Source organism: Muntiacus reevesi, chromosome 1 (assembly GCF_963930625.1).
Source record: "Muntiacus reevesi chromosome 1, mMunRee1.1, whole genome shotgun sequence".
NCBI classification, from domain to species: Eukaryota; Metazoa; Chordata; class Mammalia; order Artiodactyla; family Cervidae; genus Muntiacus; species Muntiacus reevesi.
Genome location: NC_089249.1, coordinates 101,947,810 through 101,969,635, shown reverse-complemented (window position 1 = coordinate 101,969,635; position 21,826 = coordinate 101,947,810). Strand labels below are relative to the sequence as shown.

The window sequence follows — 21,826 nt, the reverse complement described above, 5'->3', positions numbered from 1 at the left end:
CTGATATCATTCTAAAATGGGGAAATCTGGCACAGAGACATGCATAGTCTGAAGACCATGTGAAGAGACACAAGAAGACAGCCTTCTACAAACCAAGGAGAGAAGTCTCCAACAGATCTTTCCCCCCACACAACACCTCAGAAAGAAACAATGTTTCTGACACTCTGGTCTTGGACTTCTGCCTTCTAAATTAGAGGGACAAAACAGTTCTATTCTTTGAACCACCTAGTTTTTGATTCTTTGTTACTGTCATCACAGCAAATTAGTACTCATATAGCTTAGAAATAAGTTCAAGAAGAAAGTCTCAAATTTTGTCACATGGATCTAGCACAATAGTTGTGTGAATCCTGGTAAATGTCAGATTTAATAAGTGGTAGCTATTATTATCATTATATGCCGTAGGAAAAAAATGCCAAGTATCTGAACTTTACTTTTTATTCCTAGTTAGGTATTAATATATCTTTGTGGCATAGGAGCAGTTGCTTTCATGAAAATGTGATATAAAAATATATGATTTTCTTAAAAAATAAAGCAAGATATTATAATATATAGTTACAGTATCTTTACATTCAAAGAGTGAAGCCAATTTACAAGCGGCCACTTTATTATCTGAGCTACTAGGGAAGCCCAATTAAAAGACACATATTGGCATGCAGACCTAAGTACTTAATTAAGGTAGTTGCTATTTCCTAGAAAATCAGTACTTGACAGAATGTGTTTTTTCATTCTTATAAATCCAGAGAAATCACTGGCAGTCTCAAGACGCTAATTGCCAAAATATTCCTCTTGTTACCATGCACTTACCGGAGGCCCAGGAGGTCCTGGAAGACCACTGTCACCCTTCTGGCCAGCAGGGCCCTATTAGAAAGAATGAGCGACAAGATAAATGGAGACCAAAGCATCTAAGTAGGCATCACTGAAAAATTTAAATGCCAAAGGGAAAGGTACTTACCGTAGAGCCTTTAGTGCCCTTTGGACCTTGAGGACCCTAAAAAATGCAAAAGTGAAAGTATATAAAAAATCTAGAGGATCTATGTCTCTTTGATTTATTTATAAGTTAACCTTGTAAAATTCTTCTGTCTTGTACTTACTGGTAAGCCTGGAGGACCAGGTGGACCTATGGGACCAGCAGGACCTGGAATTCCCTACAGAGAAGTTTCATACAAATTAGTTTTTCTCAGTGACTCCATTATATACGTTACATAACAACAAACACTGCAAAATTTAGACAGTGCAGACATACAGAAGAGTGGTTTAAAATTTTCCATTTTAAATCTAAGAAATAACTTTTGCAAGATAATCTGTATTTTTTTTCCATTTTGCTGCAATATTTCTCTCTCTATATATCTTTGTGCTCCTACGGCCTTGAGAATAATTATTTGTATATGTTGAGGATTCAATGAACATTTGTATAACTGACTACTGAAGTACAATTTTTATGGTTTCCAATTTTCATAATTTTTGTTTATTTACTCTAAAGTTGAATAAATTTTGTTTTGAAAACATCATTGACTTAAATCATTTCCTTGGTCATGTTAAAGGAATGTGTGCAGGTGTGGGGGTGTATTGATTGTATGATTGGAAAGGAGTAGGAAAATAAATTATATCTTTACTCACTCCATCTCCCTTTGCTCCTGGAGATCCTTGAGTTCCAGGGAGTCCTCTGTCACCCTTTTCACCTTGTTCTCCTGGAGGACCAATTAGGCCAATTAAACCAGGATGTCCCTTTGAAAGGCAAAGAAATTTTAATGATGTATAAATTGCAACCATGTATTAAGTTATAGTCATAAAATAACTGCAAAAAATTAAATTCATGAAATATAAGAATAAAAAATACATTAAAAATTTTAACCCTTTCTGAATAAAATATAGGATTAAGAACCTTTTCCTCCTCACCTAATAGGATCATTTACTGATTGTATTATGTGAGACCTTCATTAAGGGTTAAGAATATGTATTATTGAACAAAATGCTGTCTGAAAGTATCACTTCAGTGCTGCGTTTACTTAAAGGGAATTGCTTTAACTACAAGTCCAATAATGACCTTTTTTAATATTGGTGAAATAAGTAAAGATAATTCATTGCTTTATAAGCATTGGATAATGTATATGTATGGCTAAGTCTTATCTGTTCAGCTGAAACTAAAACAAGATTGCTAATTGGCTATAACCCAAGACAATGCTTTTGGTGCTTAAAAAAATTAAATGAAAAAAAATAAAATGATTTCTAGTCTTCAGAGATTTTTCAGTATCTAGGAAATATTTACAAACATAATTAAAAAATATTAATGTCACTCTAAAAATGTTTTATTTTCTTTAATTATTTGATGCAATAGAGCACATATATCTTTAAATTACCATCTGAAGGACAGTCTAGTTTAAAATTTCTATTTTCATGTTTGAAAACATGAAAAACTTGGCACTTTGTTATTCTGTTTATTTTCTGAATAGTTATTTTAGTACAACCATATGCTTTCTCCATATGGTTCCTACAAAGGAACATTGACTAATATAACACTGAGTTCTGGTACATTCCTACATCATTATTTTCTCTTTTCTGAATTCCTCTTGGAAACTAAGGATTGACAGCATTTTCCTTGGTTAGAATGACAAAGGAATTCCTTGAAATTTCCTTTTGAGTGATTTTAATGTGTATAATTGTAGTCTCTGCAATTAAGATATCAACAGTGTAATAATATATTATTTTATTCTCACCTTTTCACCCTTGGAGCCAGGGTCACCTTTGAGACCGGGTAAGCCAGGAGGTCCCTAAATAATGAGAAATAACAAACATACATAGAGTATGTGCAAATTATATTGTAATGAAAATTATGGGATGATTTTAGCCACTAATTCTTAGTCCTGGCCCCTACTCACAAAAATATTCATAATGATGTCTTTTAAACAAATTTTTAGATATAAAAACTAGTGTACTTCAACACAAACTAAGGTTCTTGTTCTGAAATTACAGCAAGTTGAACTATGCAGGCAGATAGTTTACAAGTAGGTGATGGATGAAAGAAAGGCCAGGATAATACTACACTTGAGTGCTACACTGCTTACAACAAATACCGCATCAAGAAACAAAGGCAAAATACAAATTTTTCTCTATGAGTTTGAATTATATAGACTGAATTGAACTATTTGAATTATAATTTTAGTAAAGATTTTAACATAGCACTTAAAAATCAAATCATTTTAACTTTGATCAAGCTATATGATTAGTCTTCACTGTAGTATCTTTTGCAAGGCTACCATAAGTATTTTTTCCCTCTCTAGACAACTTGAGTTTCCAGTGTGAAAGAGCACAGTAAGTATTAGTCCATCATCTTTATGAAATTAATATATTAAGGGCCATGGATCTAATCTAAATAACATGATGTAATATAAAAACTATGGGTTGAGAATCGGATAGACTTGGAATAGAAACTAGATTGTCTTATCAGCAGTTTAGCTAACCAAAGAGAACTTCAGTTCTCTCATCTGTAAACCAAGGATTATAATTCCTGTCTCAAGGGGCTACTGTTAAATTGCATAGATAAATGCTTTCCTTTCTTTAGTTTCTCAAGGTCTTCCCCTCAAACTGAAATCTTAAATATCAGAGAAAGGTAAGAAAAATATTAGTATAAATTAGTCCTGTGTAACAACAGTGTTTTGGACTGTTATCAGAAATATTTAAATTTGTTTTGGTGGTGCAGTGGTCAAGAACCTTCTTCCCAATGCAGGAGACACAGGAGATGCATGTTCGATCCCTGGGTTGGTAAGATCACCTGGAGAATGGAATGACAAGCTATTCTGGCCTGAAGAATTCCATGGACAGAGGACCCTCTGATTAGAGTCCATGGGGTTGCAAACAGTTGGACATGACTGAGCGACAAACACACTGCACTACATGAATGAATTTGAAATTCTGTTAGTATTGATATAAAAGTGAACAATTTCCCTATATCATTCTATTGGCAATAGATAAACTTATTTTTATATAAATTGCATGCAATTTTAAGTGTAAATGTGCCTAATAATCTTCTTATAAAGAAAAAGTTATTAATCCTCAGATGTAGATTTGTTATCAATTCAGTTCAGATTCTCTTTAGTGTAACTAATAAATAATCATGCTACTTTGTTAAAATAATAATCTAATTCACTTTCAGGAATATTCTAAGGCTAGATTCTAACACTGGACTTTCATCTCATTTGCTAATACTATATCAGAGTGAGTGATCTCAAAGTGTGATCCCCAGACCAGTAGCATTATCATCACTTATTATTTTGAGTGCTTGCATGCTCAGCCGTATCAGACTCTGTGAAGCCAAAAACTGTGGCCTAAGGCTTCTCTGTTGATGTGATTCTCCAGGTAGGAATACCAAAGTGGGTTGCCATGCCCTTTTCCAGGGGATTGTCCCAACCCAGGGATTGAACCTGCACCTCCTGCATTGCAGACAGATTCTTTACCACTGAGCCATCGGGGAAAACCTTTGTGAACGTATTAGAGAAGCAAATTCAGAGGCTTGTCTAGACTAACTGAATCTGAATTTCTGGAGTTGGAGACCAGCAATCTGTTCCACAGGTTTATTATTCATTAAAGTTTGAGAAAAATGATTCTGTGGCATTAGGTCCCAAATCTGTTAAATCAATATGAAAATCAGAATAGCATAAAGAATGTCATTTATGTTAAAATAAAAGCATTACTTATTTAGTCCTACTAGTTCAATAATTTTAAGATTAAGTAAGTATATTTGCATCAACTTTTTTCTGTTCTCATCAGAAAGGCCTGGTAAATTATTGGTTAGGAAATTAATGTTGCCTAATAGCACAATTTTAAAGGAATAATATAGATAAGTAATGAAACAATTCCTTGAGGTCATGTGACCATCAGGATAGATGCCAAACATTCTATATGTTAGCACAAGGTGACATAAAAATGCATAAAAAAATAGTTCTCAGAAATATGTAATTTCATAAAAGAACTATACCTGAACCAGTAGCCTGAACCCACTTAAAAATATTGGTTAAATTGACATATGTCAATAAAAAGTAAATATATTCTTTAGATTGAAATACAAAAGCTATTTAAAGAGGCCAGATTTTTTTCTTTCTTTCTTCTTATTTTACATTCAAGCTCTCCCTGGTAGGCGATAAATTTCACAGGAATTTTGCTGTAAGTGGGAGAACGAATAGGGATGTCACTTGATGAACACTGATATTCCAATCACTGCTTCATTCAGCATCTCAGGTCTACCACTCATTAGTCGGGTACTCCTGAGTCTGTTCCTTCTTATCTCAGAGCTTTATTTATAAATGTATTCTAATAATAACTGTGTTAGAGAATTGTGATAGAGAAAGAAAAAACAGGCCTATGAAGGCACTACATATAGTGAAGTATATGGAAATATGAATTATTGTTATTTGTTTCTGATATGCTCTAGATGGTTACCAATCAGCTTTCTCACGACATTCTAATAGTAAAAGCTATAATGGCAAAAAAAAAGAAACACTACAGATTCTAAATGCTCAGGGTAATGGGAAACATACTAGAAGTTATTTGTGTTTGTAATGCTTTTAAGTCATTTCTATAAATATTTTTCATGAAAGAGTTATAGGAAATGAATGCTAATTCTTTTAAGCTAATAATATCATAAAATTGCAAACTATATCTAAGGAGGCATTTGTCAAGCAAAGTCAGTTTCTTGTTTTTATCAGCTGGAAACAGACATTGGCAAGTTATGATGTGATAGCAGTTATAAAAATCCTCTGAACCTGCAACATATCAAAAAAATCAACTCTGCATATAAAAATGTTATTTCAGGTACACATATTTTCTATTTCCTCTTTAGAATATTGTAAATTGAAAAACCCTGTGAAATACATAATTCATAAGTAATAAAGTGAAAAGGCAAACAGGGATGATACATTCTTAGGTGTCTAGAATACACAATCAAATATTTTTCCCTGCTGTATCATTCTGTACACAATATTTGCTTTAATATGCATCTCAAAATTCTAGTGCATTAAAATTTAAAGAAAATTCAGATCCTACTCTTTATTTAGAAAGTAGTATTGTAAAATAACATTTAATTTGGTGAAAAGCAAATGTTTTGTGATTTAAGCCTGCTTAATCATTATGGAATGCTACACATCTCAAACCTGTTTACAGATAAGTTAAATGTAGCATTTGAAAATTTTAAATATAATTCAGTAACCCATCCTGCCATTTATTCAGCAATTATGGCTTAAAAAATAATGCTATCAGATTATTTTACTTATCAGCATTTAAAAGAATTAATGTATGATAAGGTAAACTTGTACAAATACTAAACAATTTTTCAGCTACACTGGAACAAATAGTTCTTAAAATGAAAGATTATGAAACAAAATAAATGTTTAAAACTAAAATAGATGCTAATTATGCCTTAAAAAATAAAATAAAAATTAATATAAAATTATTAAATCATGTTTATTTTGACTATGCAGCAGAGGGAATATAGCAACAATTACTGTTCTCTAAAGCACTCAATTTTATTCCCATTTGATTTTTTATACTTTCTGAAAAACAAAACAAAAATAACACAACAAAAAAGTTCAACTTCAAAAACCCTCAAATAAAATTCTTTATACAATCTCATCATTGTTTTTAGCTTTCTTTTAGCTTTCACACATACTGTTTATTTACTTTCAGTTTCATATGATGGTTCTGAATATTTAACTGTATATAAAATTTATGCATATGTAGAAGCTTAATTTTTGCTATGAGAAATATCTAAATTTTGAAGTAATAAGTAAACATTGTACCATATATAAACCCTAGTAGAGCTGATCATATAGAATGGTGAGATACCAGTTATCATTTTATGAATTTTAAAATGTTTGTTCTTTCTTATCTCAGAGCTTTATTTATATATATATTATAATAATAATTGTGTTAGAGAATTGGGATAATTAAAGAAAAACCAGGCTTATGAAAGAACTATATATAGTGAGGTGTTAGTTATTGTTGAGTCTGACTCTTTGCAACCCCATGGACTATAACCCACCAGGCTTCTCTGTTCATGGAATTCTCCAGGAAAGAATACTGGAGTGGGTTGCCATTCCCTTCTTCAGGGGATGTTCCCAACACAGGGATCGAATCCAGGTCTCCTGCATTGCAGGCACATTTTTCATCATCTGAGCCACCCGGGAAGCCCACATACAGTGAAGTAGAAACGAAATGATTGTTTCACTATAGCCCAAAGAATTTCCAATCCAAATATTAGTATAAAGTTGTTAAATTGTTACTTATATAGCAAATGGTCTAAGTTGCTTCAGTTCTGTTTTGTTTTTTAGGAATAGCTCATTTAATCAACGTAAGAACCCCATGGATAAAAATATATTAATATTCCCATTTAATTCATTTTAACTTCATAACATCCTATAAGACAGGTGCTACTTAAATTCTCATTTTACAGATGAGATACCTAAAGCTTAAAAAAATTGAATAACTTTCTTAAAACTCATTCAGGTTGAGAGTTGATGACCTTAACCTGTAATCATGATATGCTACTTTTCGCTCAAATCCAAAATTGCCTTTCTTAGTTGAACTGAAAAGTTCATAAAATTGTTATAAAATGCATCCTGAAGATGATTTCTCCACTCATCCTCATCTCTTGAAGACCAAGTAGGATTTTCATCAAAATTAGCACAAACTGTTTGATGGTATGAAAAATCTACAACAGATTCGCATTCTAAATACTCTCTGATAAAACAAAAAAAAAAAGCAGCCAGAAAAAGGAATGACACCAATGTTCCTCGGTTCTGTTGCTTTCCATTTTACCGTGGAAAAGGGTGTGAGTTATTTAGCTAACATTCAGAATTATAAAGTTTTGCAAGCTAGAATCAGGAGGTATATCTGATGGTTTTATTTTTAATATTAGCTAAAGGAAATCTCCAGCTTGATGCTTTTTATTACATCTGGAAAAAGGTCAGAATACTTACTGGAAAATCTGAAATGACCAAAAAAATCTTTGGCAAATTTTAGGGTGGTATTAAGGTGGAGTATTTTTTTCCGAGGCTATGACTCTGTGCACTTAGGAATTTAGCATATCTAAGAAGAGTATTCTCTAAATAGTGATGCAGACATGGAGCTGATGATCCTATTTTGTCAAGTCCCTGTTACAAAGCCAGTGGGGTCATGTGCAGATTTGATAATCTTCTCAAAATTTGATAACTTTTATCTATTTATTAAGTGACCTTTAACTTTTCAAAGCAAGTTAAAAAAAATAATCTCCATAACACTAATACCTGGAAAGTTAGAGGAAATTTTTGTGATATTTTTACAAAAAGAAATGGCCAAGTTCTCCTGAATGATTAAGATTGCGAACACTAGTTTCAAGGCCTTTCTCAGCACGTACATATACCTGAGGTGGTTGATATATTCATGAGAAGATGCAGTTTTGTAAAATTTCTATAGACAAGCCTGACTAATTAAACTGATATACATTATACTTGAGGGGTTTCCCAGGTGGCTTAGGGGTAAAGAATCCACCTGCCAATGCAGGAGATGCGAGTTTGATCCCTGGGTCGGGAAGATGCCCTGGAGAAGGAAATGGCAGCCTCCTCCAGTATTCCTGCCTGGGAATCCCACGGACAGAGGAGTCTGGTAGGCTGCGATCCGTGAGGTTGCAAAGAGTTGGACACAACTGAGCAACTGAGCACGTGCAGACACATTATACTTGAAGAGCGCTAAATGTCTTGCTTCCTGTTTTAATTAATCCCTTTACATATTACTATTTTTGGACAATGAAGTTCAAATGTCTCTACCATGAGATAGAATCTGTCACCTAGTAGGCAGTAATTTTAAAAGCAGGTCTTGGAGTCTCACTTTCTGCCTAAATTTTATAGCAAGGATAGCCTCTATGAACTATATGCTAGTCAACTAAATGCTTTATTGAACTTCTCAAGTGTGTTGTTTGCATATACAGCTTATGATAGTAACAAGCTTCTGTGTTGTAATAATTGTACCTCTCTTCACTCATGAGGGTTAATGCTTTATCTTTCAGCCCATATGAGTCATGAACAGAACAATTTATTTGGTGAAAGAATCACTGTATGCCCGTGCCAATGCTATTCTTTTAAATGAAGTGCCAGGAAACTAACTGTAATTGATGCATTTAGGGGAACTGTCCACATTTGGAAAAGAACTGGCTGGGCCATTAGTGGCATTTTATTCAGAATGGAATTTCTTTTTTTTCATCCAATGGACATAAGATAGGAAAGATCTTTTGATCAAGGGCATATTTTCCAAGTAACTTATCAGTTAGAATTATTTTCCTCTTTTTACTTTGGTCTGAGTAATACACTTCCTTGAATACTCTACAATATATAAACCAATTTACCAGACAAAATTTTAGGGATTCTAGCTTATAAAAAATTTCGTTTCTGGAATTGTAACAACAGAAAAACGTGGTACTCACCAAAGGACCAGGTGGCCCATCTTGGCCTGCGGCTCCAGGGAGACCTTGTTCTCCCTGTGGAAAAAAAAGACAGATTTTTTAAATTAACAAAAGCAGACATATTATTTTTCTTTAATTTTGGTAATGCATAAAAGAAAGCAAACATCACCTATGAATTCCATCACATGAAGAACATCTACAAATATTGTAAGCAATTTTTGAGTGTTTTTACTTGCTGTTTGTATGTCCACATGCACATACACACACACACAGATGGATGACTGCATGTATAAAAGTCTTACATCTTTGAGATCTTAGGGCTTAGCTTTCTATTCTACCTTTATAATTTAAAATTTCATCATGTACTTATTAAATAAATGACATACTTAAATATTCTCACGGGCTCTGGCTTTAATTATTACATACTATTTACCATATACAATAATTTATATAATAATGTTGACATAAATATTTTCATCCATAATTTTTCTTAGAAATAAGACATTATTTTCAAAATGACAACTTTCAGCATAGATGCTCACCACAGGGCCAGGGATGCCCCGAAGACCCTCTGGACCAGGCTTTCCAGCCGGTCCTTGAGGACCAACCGGGCCAGTTTTTCCTGGAGGACCCTCAGCTCCTGCTTCTCCCTGTTAGAAAATAAAATATGTGGATGCATTAATAATGAAGATAGACATTTTATTATTTTATGAGAAGTACTGAAGTAGTTGTTGTCCAATACACACATGAGGTTTGCAAACAGGATACCTAGAGTGTATGTTTTACCTTAGCTCCTTTTTCACCTTGTCTTCCCTCTGCCCCTGCAGCTCCAGGAGGACCCTACAAGCACAGAAATGCACTTAAAATACATATAGCATATAAAAACAGTACAACTGAGATCTTATTTATAAATACCCCAATTTAATTGGTGAGATTCTAATACATTGTGACTTTCTATAGCAATTAAGTTTAAGAAACTGAGAAAACTCAAAACCCCTTTGATGTACAAATTTTAGTTAGAATATTAAGCACAAGTACAGACCGAGTACAGATAATCACATCACAATAACGTAAGGAGACAATAAAGATAAAAATTTTAAAGAAATGCTAGTGCTTAGTCACTCAGTGTGTTAAACACTCAGTTATCATCTATTATGTTGTATAATTAGAAATTAATTGAGGGTTTCAGATTTGATTTTCATCATTATATGTGTTTTAGACTGGGTCCTTTCTTAATCTCAGAGGATCCACATGTTACACATTTTCATAAGATTATTTTCAAACTGGAATAGTACAACATTTAAAATCTTATTGGTCAACAGATACTGACTTTTTATTTTCTGACATTATGTAATTCACATAATTTAGTGGCATAAAAATAGTATGACTTTTACAAATCTAGTATTAGAGAAAACAGAAAAAAATCTTCACACTCCACATGTCATCCAAAAACTTAATAAGACATACTGCTATTTGCATAACTTTTGTATAGTTGCATGGATTGCTATGGAGAAATGCTAATTATTATATATATTTAAAGATTTTCATAATGCTCCTCCACACACACACACACACACACACACACACACACACACACACATATAGTTTTCAACCTTTGTGAGATATTGGTTACCTATTTCTCTTCAGTTCTTTTTTATTAGCTATGTGACTTTTAACCAATTATTAGTATTTTTGAACTTCATTTCTTTCATCCTAAAGTGTTCAGTTCAGTTCAGTCGCTCAGTAGTGTCTGACTCTGTGCAACCCCATGGACTACAGCATGCCAGGCTTCCCTGTCCATCACCAACTTCCGGAGCTTATTCAAACTCATGTCCATAGAGTCAATGAAGTCTAAAATATTTTTAATAAGAATTCTCTTGTTATAGAATTATTGTAAAATTTAAATGATGCAACACATGAAGTATTTTGTGAACTTCCCATTTGAGCAGTTATCAAATACAGGTATGGAATCTAGTGTTTAAGAACCTAAGACCTGGACTCAGACTTCCTAGATTCAAATCCTGGCTCTGCCATCAACTAGCTTTGTGATCTTTGGCTAGTTACTGTGAGTGATTCAGTTTACTTCTCTGCATAATGTGTATTATAATAGCAGCTATCTCCCAGCATCATCATGAGAATTCAATGAATTGATAAATTTAAAGGGTGTATAACAGTATGTGAGACATAAAAACACTACAAACATTAGTTATTGCTTTTATTATTACTAAAATGATTGGCTATTGTTATTCTATATAAATTCAATTAAAGTATTTTACCAATATTTTTCACCTTGTTGGCAACTTAAGAATCAAGGCAAATAAAACTGACTTTCAAAATACATTTACAAATATCATTTCAACAGATTTTTTATTTCATACTTTTCAGGTTTATAACACCTACAGGATATGAACTCCATCTTTTAAATTACTCATTGTAACTAGAAAATTGAAAGTCAACTTAAAAGATACTCTATAATATGATCCTGTACTATGTGGTCAGATCTTGAAATTTGACATTCAGATTTCCTTCTTACATTTTCTTTGTCATCAGTGAAATATAAAACTTGACATTTCTAAACTTCATAACAAATAGGTAAAAAGGAATCATATATTACATAACTTCAATATAATAGTCAAGGTATCAAAGAAAATAAAAAAATTTTGAAGCTAGAAATATGCTATAATTCCCACTGTATATAAATTTTGTTCCTATTCATTATATTTAGGCCATTGATATTTTCACTTATGGCATTCTCTTAGAAATCTTTCAAATCAACACAAGCAGGGCATTTGGTTTGACAGTCCAGTCAGTAAGAGTGCTTCTGCCCTCTTACTGTGGTGGGATAAACAATGTATATATTCCTAGCAAACTCATTCGAAGACATAACAAATTTATGACTGGATTATACAATATTTATTTCATTTCCACTAATTCATTGATATTTATTATTACTTAACAAACATTAAGATTCAACCTGAATCTTAATTGTGCTGAAAATTTTTACACAAGTTCAGACATAAGTACAGGAAGCTTAAAAAGAAAATTAATGATCTCTAGGAAATTGTAGTATTTCATTTACCCCCAGACTTTCCTGCTTTTCATTTGCTTACTTAATTTTTGCTATGAGTTGTGTTCAAAATCATCCACTAAGATTGAGATTGGAGTTTGGGGAGAGTAGAAGAGACAATACTAATTGCTGGATGCAAGGTGAGGGAGGATGAATTTCTTCCAGATGCTTTATTAATATTCTACTGGTGAATAAATGCTAGCCTTTCATTTGGTCTTTAAAATCCACATTTAATATGAGTACCAAGCACTTCACGAAATTCAGAGTTCTGTGAACTAATTTATCTCTGAGAGAGGCAATGAATATATCATCAAGAATTATTTTCTCAATATTATCACTGTAGCTTCATCTATTATTAGACATTCCTTGTTCCTTGACCCCAAAATAAGAAATGTATAAGTTCTGTAAACAGTCTCTTGTTTACAATTCAAGCAGTAATTTGTTAACAATAATATAGGCATTGAAACTTAAGTGTATCTTTTGAATTTCATACTATTTATGAAAGAGTACTTCTCCATAGAAGCATAAGCTTCAAATATTTCTTAGTGTTAAAGAGTTGAGTCATGTTTTTGTGCACAGATGGTAGCTAAATTTATTGTGATGATTATTTTACAGTGTATAAAATATCCAATCATTATGTTGTACAGTGAAACTAATATAACAATTGTAAGTCAATTATACATCAATTAAAAATATTGGTATGATAGGTAAAATATTAACTTATTCAAGTGTGAAAGTGCTAGTCTCTCAGTCCTGTCCGACTTTGTGACCCCAAGGACTGTAGCCTTTGTCCATGCAATTCTCCAGGCAAGAAAACTTGGAGTAGGTTGCCATTTCCTTCTCTAGGGGATATTCCCCTCCCAGGGATAGAATCTGGGTCTCCCACATTGCAGGCAGATTCATTACCATCTGAGCCATCAGGGAAGGACAGTGGGTAAAATAGCCATAATGACTGTAATTTGGGGAATAGAAATGAGATTCAATGAAAATTGGGCTTTTCTTTATTCTGTGAAGATTTTACCTTACAATAGTGACATAAAGATATTAACTTCAAGATTGAATTTATACCCATGAACTTTATAATACAGAAGATATATAAATATCCAGCCTTAGAAAAAGCAAGTCACCAGCAATCTAAAATGTAACAAAAATGTTGCATTTACTGCAAGGGAAAAAAGAAAATTTGAATTTAAAAAGCCTAGAAAATTTAAATACAAGTAAACTACAGCATAGCCACAAAATTGTGATTTAATAGAAAGTTTTTTCATCCCAAAAGGATTTCTTTCCTCTTTGAATGAATGTCTAATGTCTATCCTGGTGGAAATCCACATTAAATGACTCTGATCTGTTCTTTATCTCATTTTCCCCATTTTTCACTTATTCTTTATATTTTTTTTCTTGATGAAACAGGTTTATTTTTAAGAAAGACTAGAGTGAAAATGGATAATGTAGTTTTTCTAAGAGAATAGGCAGTTTTCTTAAAAAAAGAAAACTAAGCAATGCCTATGGACAAATTCTTGTTTGAGTCATTTCTTTCTCAGATATCTGCATAAACAGAGAGGCAAGGACTTAATGCAGTGACTTAGTTGCTGTACTATCATGAAGCAATGAATGTTCTGATTGGAAAATGTCTCATAAAACATGATACAATAAAATAGGTTGTTCTTGTAAATCAGTAATCATTGCTACGCAAGATTTTTCTTGCTGTGAGAAATATACATTATATAAGATATACAATGGGCTTCTCTGGTAGCTCAGCTGGTAAAGAATCCGCCTGCAATGCAGGAAACCCCGGTTCGATTCCTGGTTCAGGAAGATCCACTGGAGAAGGGATAGGCTACCCACTCCAGTATTCTTGGGCTTCCCTGGTGGCTCAATTGGTAAAGAATCCACCTGCAATGCGTGAAACCAGGGTTCAATCCCTGGGTTGGGAAGATCCCCTGGAGAAGGGAAAGGCTACCCACTCCAGTATTCTTGCCTGGAGAATTCCATGGACAGAGGAGCCTGATTGGCTACAGTCCACGGGATTGCAGAGTCAGACACGACTGGGCAACTAACACTTTCACTTCACTTTCAAAATATATGATATATATGTTTATAATAGCCAGGACATGGAAGCAACCTAGATGCCCATCAGCAGATGAATGGATAAGGAAGCTATGGTACATATACACCATGGAATATTACTCAGCCATTAAAAAGAATTCATTTGAATCAGTTCTAATGAGATGGATGAAACTGGAGCCCACTATACAGAGTGAAGTAAGCCAGAAAGATAAAGACCAATACAGTATACTAACACATATATATGGAATTTAAAAAGATGGTAACAATAACCCTATATGCAAAACAGCAAAAGAGACACAGATGTACAGAACAGACTTTGGGACTCTGTGGGAGAAGGTGATGGTGGGATGTTCCGAGAGAACAGTATTGAAACAAGTATACTATCAAGGGTGAAACAGATCACCAGCCCAGGTTGGATGCACGAGACAAGTGCTCAGGGCTGGTGCACTGGGATGACCCAGAGGGATGGGATGGGGAGGGAGGTGGGAGGGGAGTTCAGGATGGGGAACACATGTAAATCCATGGCTGATTCATGTCAATGTATGGCAAAAGCCACTACAATATTGTAAAGTAATTAGCCTCCAACTAATGAAAATAAATGGAAAAAAATTTAAAAAAATATATTGAGAAATCTATTGACCAAAAAAAAAAAAAAACCCAAAATATATGATATAGTCCTTTCCACTATTCACATTTTACAACATTATTCTACAATTCGCACAATCTTCCATACATGCTGCAAATAATTCAAACTTTCTTAGATGCCAGAAATGTACTGTGCCTGGAGAATGTAAGAAAAAGGGTGAAACTCTAAGAAATTCACAAAGTTTAAAGAAAGAAGACAAAATTAACAAATGCAGTACATTGTAAAACACAGGGAGATGAAATAGATGTACAAGAAAAGTATGCTGATCTAGTTTGGCAATAGGAAGGCTTTCCTAAGTACCTAATATCTGATCTTTATCTTAGGGTAGGTAGATATGGAAGGGATGTTTCCTTATAGCATTTTATCTTCTAACCATCCACATCCATGCATAAGGGCATAGGCTCATATATGTTATATATGAGCATATAAAATTGGTTAAAATTTCCTCTATAATTCTATCAATTAATATCAGTAACTGCTTTAATTTTTTGTCAGTTTTTCTTTGGCAAAAATGAGATAACTCCTTAAAATTCCATTCAGTATATACATTTTCAAATTATAATGTTTAAATCAGTTTAGTCGTCTGTAGATTTTTTTTTCAGTATAAGGGTTTTGAACTAGCTCTTGGTTTCAAACAGCTATAATGATAACTGGAGCATTAAAATCCAATGGTCTATTGATATAAACTATAGTCGTCTAGTGCCTTAAGGAAATATATGTTTATCTCAAGTATTAAAATGCATGACAGAAGGTACATGTACTACAAATGGCAACTTAATTTTCCTACCTGTTCAATAACTGTTAGAATGATGTTTCTTAATATCACTGCTACTCACAACATTCTGATCAATATTCTATCAGGAAAGTTTATTATCATTTATTTGCAAGATTCCCTCAAGGGAAATAAAATACTTTTCAACACATTTCTATTCATTGTTATTTCTGCTATGAGATGTTATAGCAGAATTGTTACTGATCTACTTTTGTGTTGTGTCCAATGTAGGGAAACAAAGGCTAAGAGAAATATTAATTTCCACAAATTAAAAACAAAACTGACTTAAAATTATACTTTCCAGATGAACTAAAAGGAAATAAATGGTAAGGAAATTCCATATTCAATTAAGTCATAAGTGTATAGATCAGATATTATAATTATTGTATAGGAATGTTTTTGCTGTCTCCACAAGGGTAATTTTACATGCTTTTGAACTGTGGTGTTGGTGAAGACTCGTGAGAGTCGCTTGGACTACAAGGAGATCCAACCAGTCCATCCTAAAGGAGATCAGTCCTGGGTGTTCATTGGAGGGACTGATGCTGAAGATGAAACTCCAGTACTTTGGCCACCTGATGTGAAGAGCTGACTCATTTGAAAAGACCCTGATGCTGGGAAAGATTAAGGGCAGGAGGAGAAGGGGATGACAGAGGATGAGATGGTTGGATGGCATCACCAACTCAATGGACATGGGTTTGGGTGAACTCCAGGAGTTGGTGATGGACAGGGAGGCCTGGCGTGCTGCAGTTCATGGGGTCGCAAAGAGTCGGACATGACTGAGTGACTGAACTGATCTGAATTTTAAATTTATTCTTGCATCAAAGACAATACTGCCTGCTGGCTGAATTGAAAAGCTAGCGAAGGCAGAATTCTACCCACTCCAGTATTCTGGCCTGGAGATTTCCATGGACTGTATAGTCTATGGGGTCGCAAAGAGTTGGACATGACTGAGCGACTTTCACTTCACTTATCTCTTCTGGCTCAGAAGTTTGTGTTCCTTCAGTACATAAACAAGGTGACTTCTCAGACATACAGCAAAGTTCCCAAGTACTTCCTTTGCACATTTCTCAAACTAGGTCTAAATCCCTGTTGCTTAGCAAATTCGTGTTATTGAAATTATATGCAGTCATCATGAATTTAATGCTCTGTTTTCTGGCAGTAGTTCTCATAGGAAATTCCTTTACAGTTTGTTACATGATTTTATATGTATTTCCATCAAATAAATAAATAATATTAATATGTATCCACCTCAACAGAATCACAGTATTCTATATTTAAAAAATGTAATTAATTATGAAGCTATAAATTCATTGCTAATGAACTTTCATGTCAATTTACAGAACTCAGAAATTAGAAGAAAATGTCTATCTTATCTGTACATTTTAATTAATATATTTGCTTCATTTATAAATGATGCCATAATTCAAAACTTATATTTAACTCCTTAGGAAAAGCATTCACTCTTTGAACTCTTGATAAATCCAGATACTAGATGTGATGATTTAAATATACATTTATTAATTTAATTTCACTCCAGCATTGGCTATTATTTTGCCCACTTTATAAATGAGAAAATTGAGACTCAAAGAAATTAACTTCTTCTAAGTTGTATTTCTGGGCTTCCCAGGTAGTACTAGAGGGAAAGAACCTGCCTGCTAATGCAGGAGACTTAAGAGATGGGGTTTAATCTCTGGGTCGGGCAGATCCCCTGGAGAAGGTCATGGCAACGCACTCCAATATTCTTACCTGGATAATCCCATGAACAGAGGACCCTGGCAGGCTACAGTCTATACGGTCACAAAGCGTCAAACACAACTGAGTGATTGAGAATGTATGTAAGAATAATAGCCCAATGGTTGTTTTGAGATATATTTCTTTTTCTATCAAGACTCTGCTTTTGGTCTGCTAACAAAAAGAAAACAAGCAAACAAATAAAATAATAATAATTATGAGAAAGAAAAGGAGGAATAGGAGAAGAAAAGTTAAAACAGGCACTTGGTCAGTGGGATAAAATTGTATTCAAAGACGATATTCACTACAAACTAAGTTCATTACTGGCAGAGAAGTGTTTGGTTGTAAATATTGACTCAAATTTATATCCTGAGTGCATGATAAGTCATTTCAGTTGTGTCTGACTTTTTGCTATCCCACAGACTGTAGCCTGCCAGGCTCATCTGATCCTGAGAGACAGAATTAAAACCTGTTCATACTCTGTGTATAGGAAGAGGTATAGTATGAATACCTCCTAATATAAAGCTACCATTAGAAAACAAGTGTGGCCCCAATTGCTCTGTGCTTTTGAATTACTGAAGAGGAAATGAGACTATGAAACACATTTTAATGTTTACCACATATTTTGTTCATGGAGAGGTTAAAAACTAGACCAAAGAAGGTGCAGGAGAACACTCGATATTGATAGAAGAGCTGCAAGAGACAGGTCTACAGGATTGTTTTATTATAAAAATAGTATAGTAAGAGGGAAAAGGCAATAAAGCAAATCTCCTAGGTTCCCTAGTAGCCAATATTTTGAACAAGTTTTTATATTTCACTATAGTTCTTTTTTTTTTTAATTTTATTTAGTTATTTTTTTTTCAGTGGGTTTTGTCATACATTGATATGAATCAGCCATAGAGTTACACGCATTCCCCATCCGGATTCCCCCTCCCACCTCCCTCTCCACCCGATTCCTCTGGGTCTTCCCAGTGCTATAGTTCTTTTTTAAAAATACATCCATTGTTTCCAAATCAGAGAAGTTTGACAGTATAAAACAATCTAACATGCTGATTTCTGAGCTCATACTATTGATACTGTAATAAGGTTTCTATAATTCTTTAAAGAAGCCCTGGACTTCAGACGACACCATGAGCTGAAGTTTAGGGTATCAGCAGAGTCCTTTAAAAAGCCTGTGACATTTTTACAGAGGAGGAGATCTAAGCATAGAGGTGTGAAACTACTTTTCACTGTGACAGATTAAACCTGTCAAAGTGTGTTCGACATTAATAATTATTTTGGCAAATTCAGGAAATTATTCTCTAGGACTTATATATTTCAGTACCATTATAATGTTGCCTACAGCTTATATATATTTTATAAATTTATACACAGAATGGATAATTAGTAGATATTTCAAATAAAAAAATTTTAAAACTTACTCTTTTACCAGGAGGGCCTGGTGGGCCAGCCTCACCAGATGGGCCAGGAGGACCCTATAAAATGTGAAAAAAATATCTTTTAAGCAATTTTATGAGTATTATTTTATGGCTCCCAGCACTGTTCAAAATCTGGAATGAAACCAACATGCTTTTTTCATTTCTCCACATCTATTTCCTGGAATATCTCAGCCCTATTTCAGATACTTAAACTTCCTCCAGATATCTATAATTAGAACTGGTAAATTTATATGGAAAACTTCTTCATAGAAGGAAAAAAGTGGAATTGAATTTCTTCTATTTAAAACTGTTTTTTAAGTGCTAATTTATATCTGACAAATATCCAATTGATGTACGAATTAATAGAATCATGTGGTTAATAATTCTATTCATATCACATACATCTGTGAACTATGAATCTATATCTCTAACTTTATCTTGTGCAACACTATCCTTTTTTATGCAAAGGAGAACACAACATGCTGGGATATGACCCACAAGTCTTATTCACACAGAATAAACCTATATATCTTTGACTGCAAACATCCAGTGGATATGACTCTAGAGACAAAGTTATGTTGAGTGCAGTTTGTCTTTCACTCCTACTTAAGTAAGCATCCTCCTTACTTCCTCCTTAAATAACCACATGTGGCCGAAGCTACATTAATTTCCCAAATTAAAAATTAAAAAAAATAGTCCAATAATGCTGAGTTCCTTTAGGTTAGAAATTGAAGTAATTCATCCTAATAATAGGCTGATAGCCTCATTTTCTTCATCTAAGTCTCACTTGTGACTTTAAAATGATTTTCCATTTAACACAATGGGAGAGATAGTTGAATGTGATCTGGTGTGACAAAATCACTATTATGATACAGCTTTAGTTTTTATTACAAAGGCTGTGCTTATATTTCTTAAATCGTATCAAGTAAGAAACATTCCATGGAAGACTGAATTTAAACTGGAGTTCAAATATGACTGATAATTCATTAAGAAAAATATGTGTACATTTAGCTATGCTTTTGAGAGCCTGATTACTTCTTTAAAATATCTTGAGACTCTGCAGAGACTAAGTAAAGTAGTGTTCTTACTTACCGGTTGTCCAGGATCTCCATCTTCACCCTTGTCACCACCAACACCATCTTGACCCTATAATCAGCAAAAGAAAATGAACCCAGGTATTTCTCACTATTAACTCACTTTTATCAAAAAAAAAAAAAAGATATGATGTACCAGCTTAGTCCTTAAGATAAATTATTACCTGATAGACAAGAGTATCATTATATTCTTTCAGTTGTTTTTTTAAGAATTATAGAATCTTTTACTATAAAATTTATGAAATTTCTCTCATATGAAATTTAAAAATATATAGTATGTTCTGAATATAAAGAAAGGGGAAGATATAATTATTATACAAGTAGAGGGCATCCTTTAACTATGAACAAATGCGATGCAATTTGAGATATATGGATTTTAGAATAGACCAAGGTAAAAGCAGAACTCCTATAATTTTGAAATAAAAGAAATGCTGCTACTCAGATAATGTACAATCCAACAAACTCTGGAACACTAACCCAATGAAGAGATAATAATAATCATGTAATGCAAGTCTCAGTTCAGTTCAGTTCAATCGCTCAGTCGGGTCTGACTATTTGCGACCCCATGAATCGCAGCACGCCAGGTCTCCCTGTCCATCACCAACTCCCGGAGTTTATCCAAACCCATGCCCATAGAGTCAGTGATGCCATCCAGCCATCTCATCCTCTGTTGTCCCCTTCTCCTCCTGCCCCCAATCCCTCCCAGCATCAGGGTCTTTTCCAATGAGTCAATTGTTCACATGAGGTGGCCAAAGTATTGGAGTTTCAACTTCAGCATCAGTCCTTCCAATGAACACTCAGGACTGATTTCCTTTAGGATGGACTGGTTGGATCTCCTTGCAGTTCAAGGGACTCTCAAGAGTCTTCTCAAACACCACAGTTCAAAAGCATCAATTTTTTGGCACTCAGCTTTCTTCACAGTCCAACTCTCACATCCATACATGACCACTGGAAAAACCATAGCCTTGACTAGACAGACTTTGTTGGCAAAGTAATGTCTCTGCTTTTTAATATGCTATCTAGGTTGGTCATAAATTTCCTTCCAAGGAGTAAGCGTCTTTTAATTTCATGGCTGCAATCACCATCTGCAGTGATTTTGGAGCCCCAAAAAATAAAGTCTGACACTGCTTCCCCTGTCTCCCCCTCTATTTCCCATGAGGTGATGGGACCAGATACCATGATCTTAGTTTTCTGAATTTTGAGCTTTAAGCCAACTTTTTCACTCTCCTCTTTCACTTTCATCAAGAGGCTTTTTAGTTCCTCTTCACTTTCTGCCATAATGCAAGTCTAATAGTTTTCAAATACACAAATTTTTGTTCTGATACACGAGGCTACAGTTTACATATTTCTTTTCTTCCTAATTGTGGGGATCCACTGAAGTAATTAAGGCTTTTCTTTAATTATTAACTAGGAAGATTCCTCACAAAAATAATTCTTTTGTTTTCTCATGATACTTACTGCAGGGCCAGGCTCACCAGGGGGACCAGGATCTCCAGGAAAACCAACAGGACCCTAAGATAATGTTTTAAAAGGAAATAATAAAAAATAGTTTCATATAAAGTCATGATACTCTGAAACTTAAGAGGTAAAAGTCATGGCAAAACCAT

At 33.9% G+C, this 21,826-nt stretch overlaps 1 protein-coding gene across 2 annotated transcripts in view; it reads right to left on the bottom strand.

Moving 5' to 3' along the window:
* Positions 1 to 21,826, bottom strand: part of COL11A1 (collagen type XI alpha 1 chain) — a 213,159-nt gene that overhangs the window by 10,959 nt on the left and 180,374 nt on the right. For both annotated transcript variants that reach the window (XM_065907856.1, XM_065907860.1), the window contains exons 52-62: positions 21,678 to 21,731; positions 20,218 to 20,271; positions 19,129 to 19,182; positions 10,211 to 10,264; positions 9,967 to 10,074; positions 9,446 to 9,499; positions 2,715 to 2,768; positions 1,618 to 1,725; positions 1,092 to 1,145; positions 953 to 988; positions 805 to 858 (exon numbers count right to left, since the gene is read on the bottom strand). In XM_065907856.1, the coding sequence (XP_065763928.1) occupies positions 805 to 858; positions 953 to 988; positions 1,092 to 1,145; positions 1,618 to 1,725; positions 2,715 to 2,768; positions 9,446 to 9,499; positions 9,967 to 10,074; positions 10,211 to 10,264; positions 19,129 to 19,182; positions 20,218 to 20,271; positions 21,678 to 21,731 (684 nt within the window). The remainder of the gene's footprint in view (positions 1 to 804; positions 859 to 952; positions 989 to 1,091; positions 1,146 to 1,617; positions 1,726 to 2,714; positions 2,769 to 9,445; positions 9,500 to 9,966; positions 10,075 to 10,210; positions 10,265 to 19,128; positions 19,183 to 20,217; positions 20,272 to 21,677; positions 21,732 to 21,826) is intronic.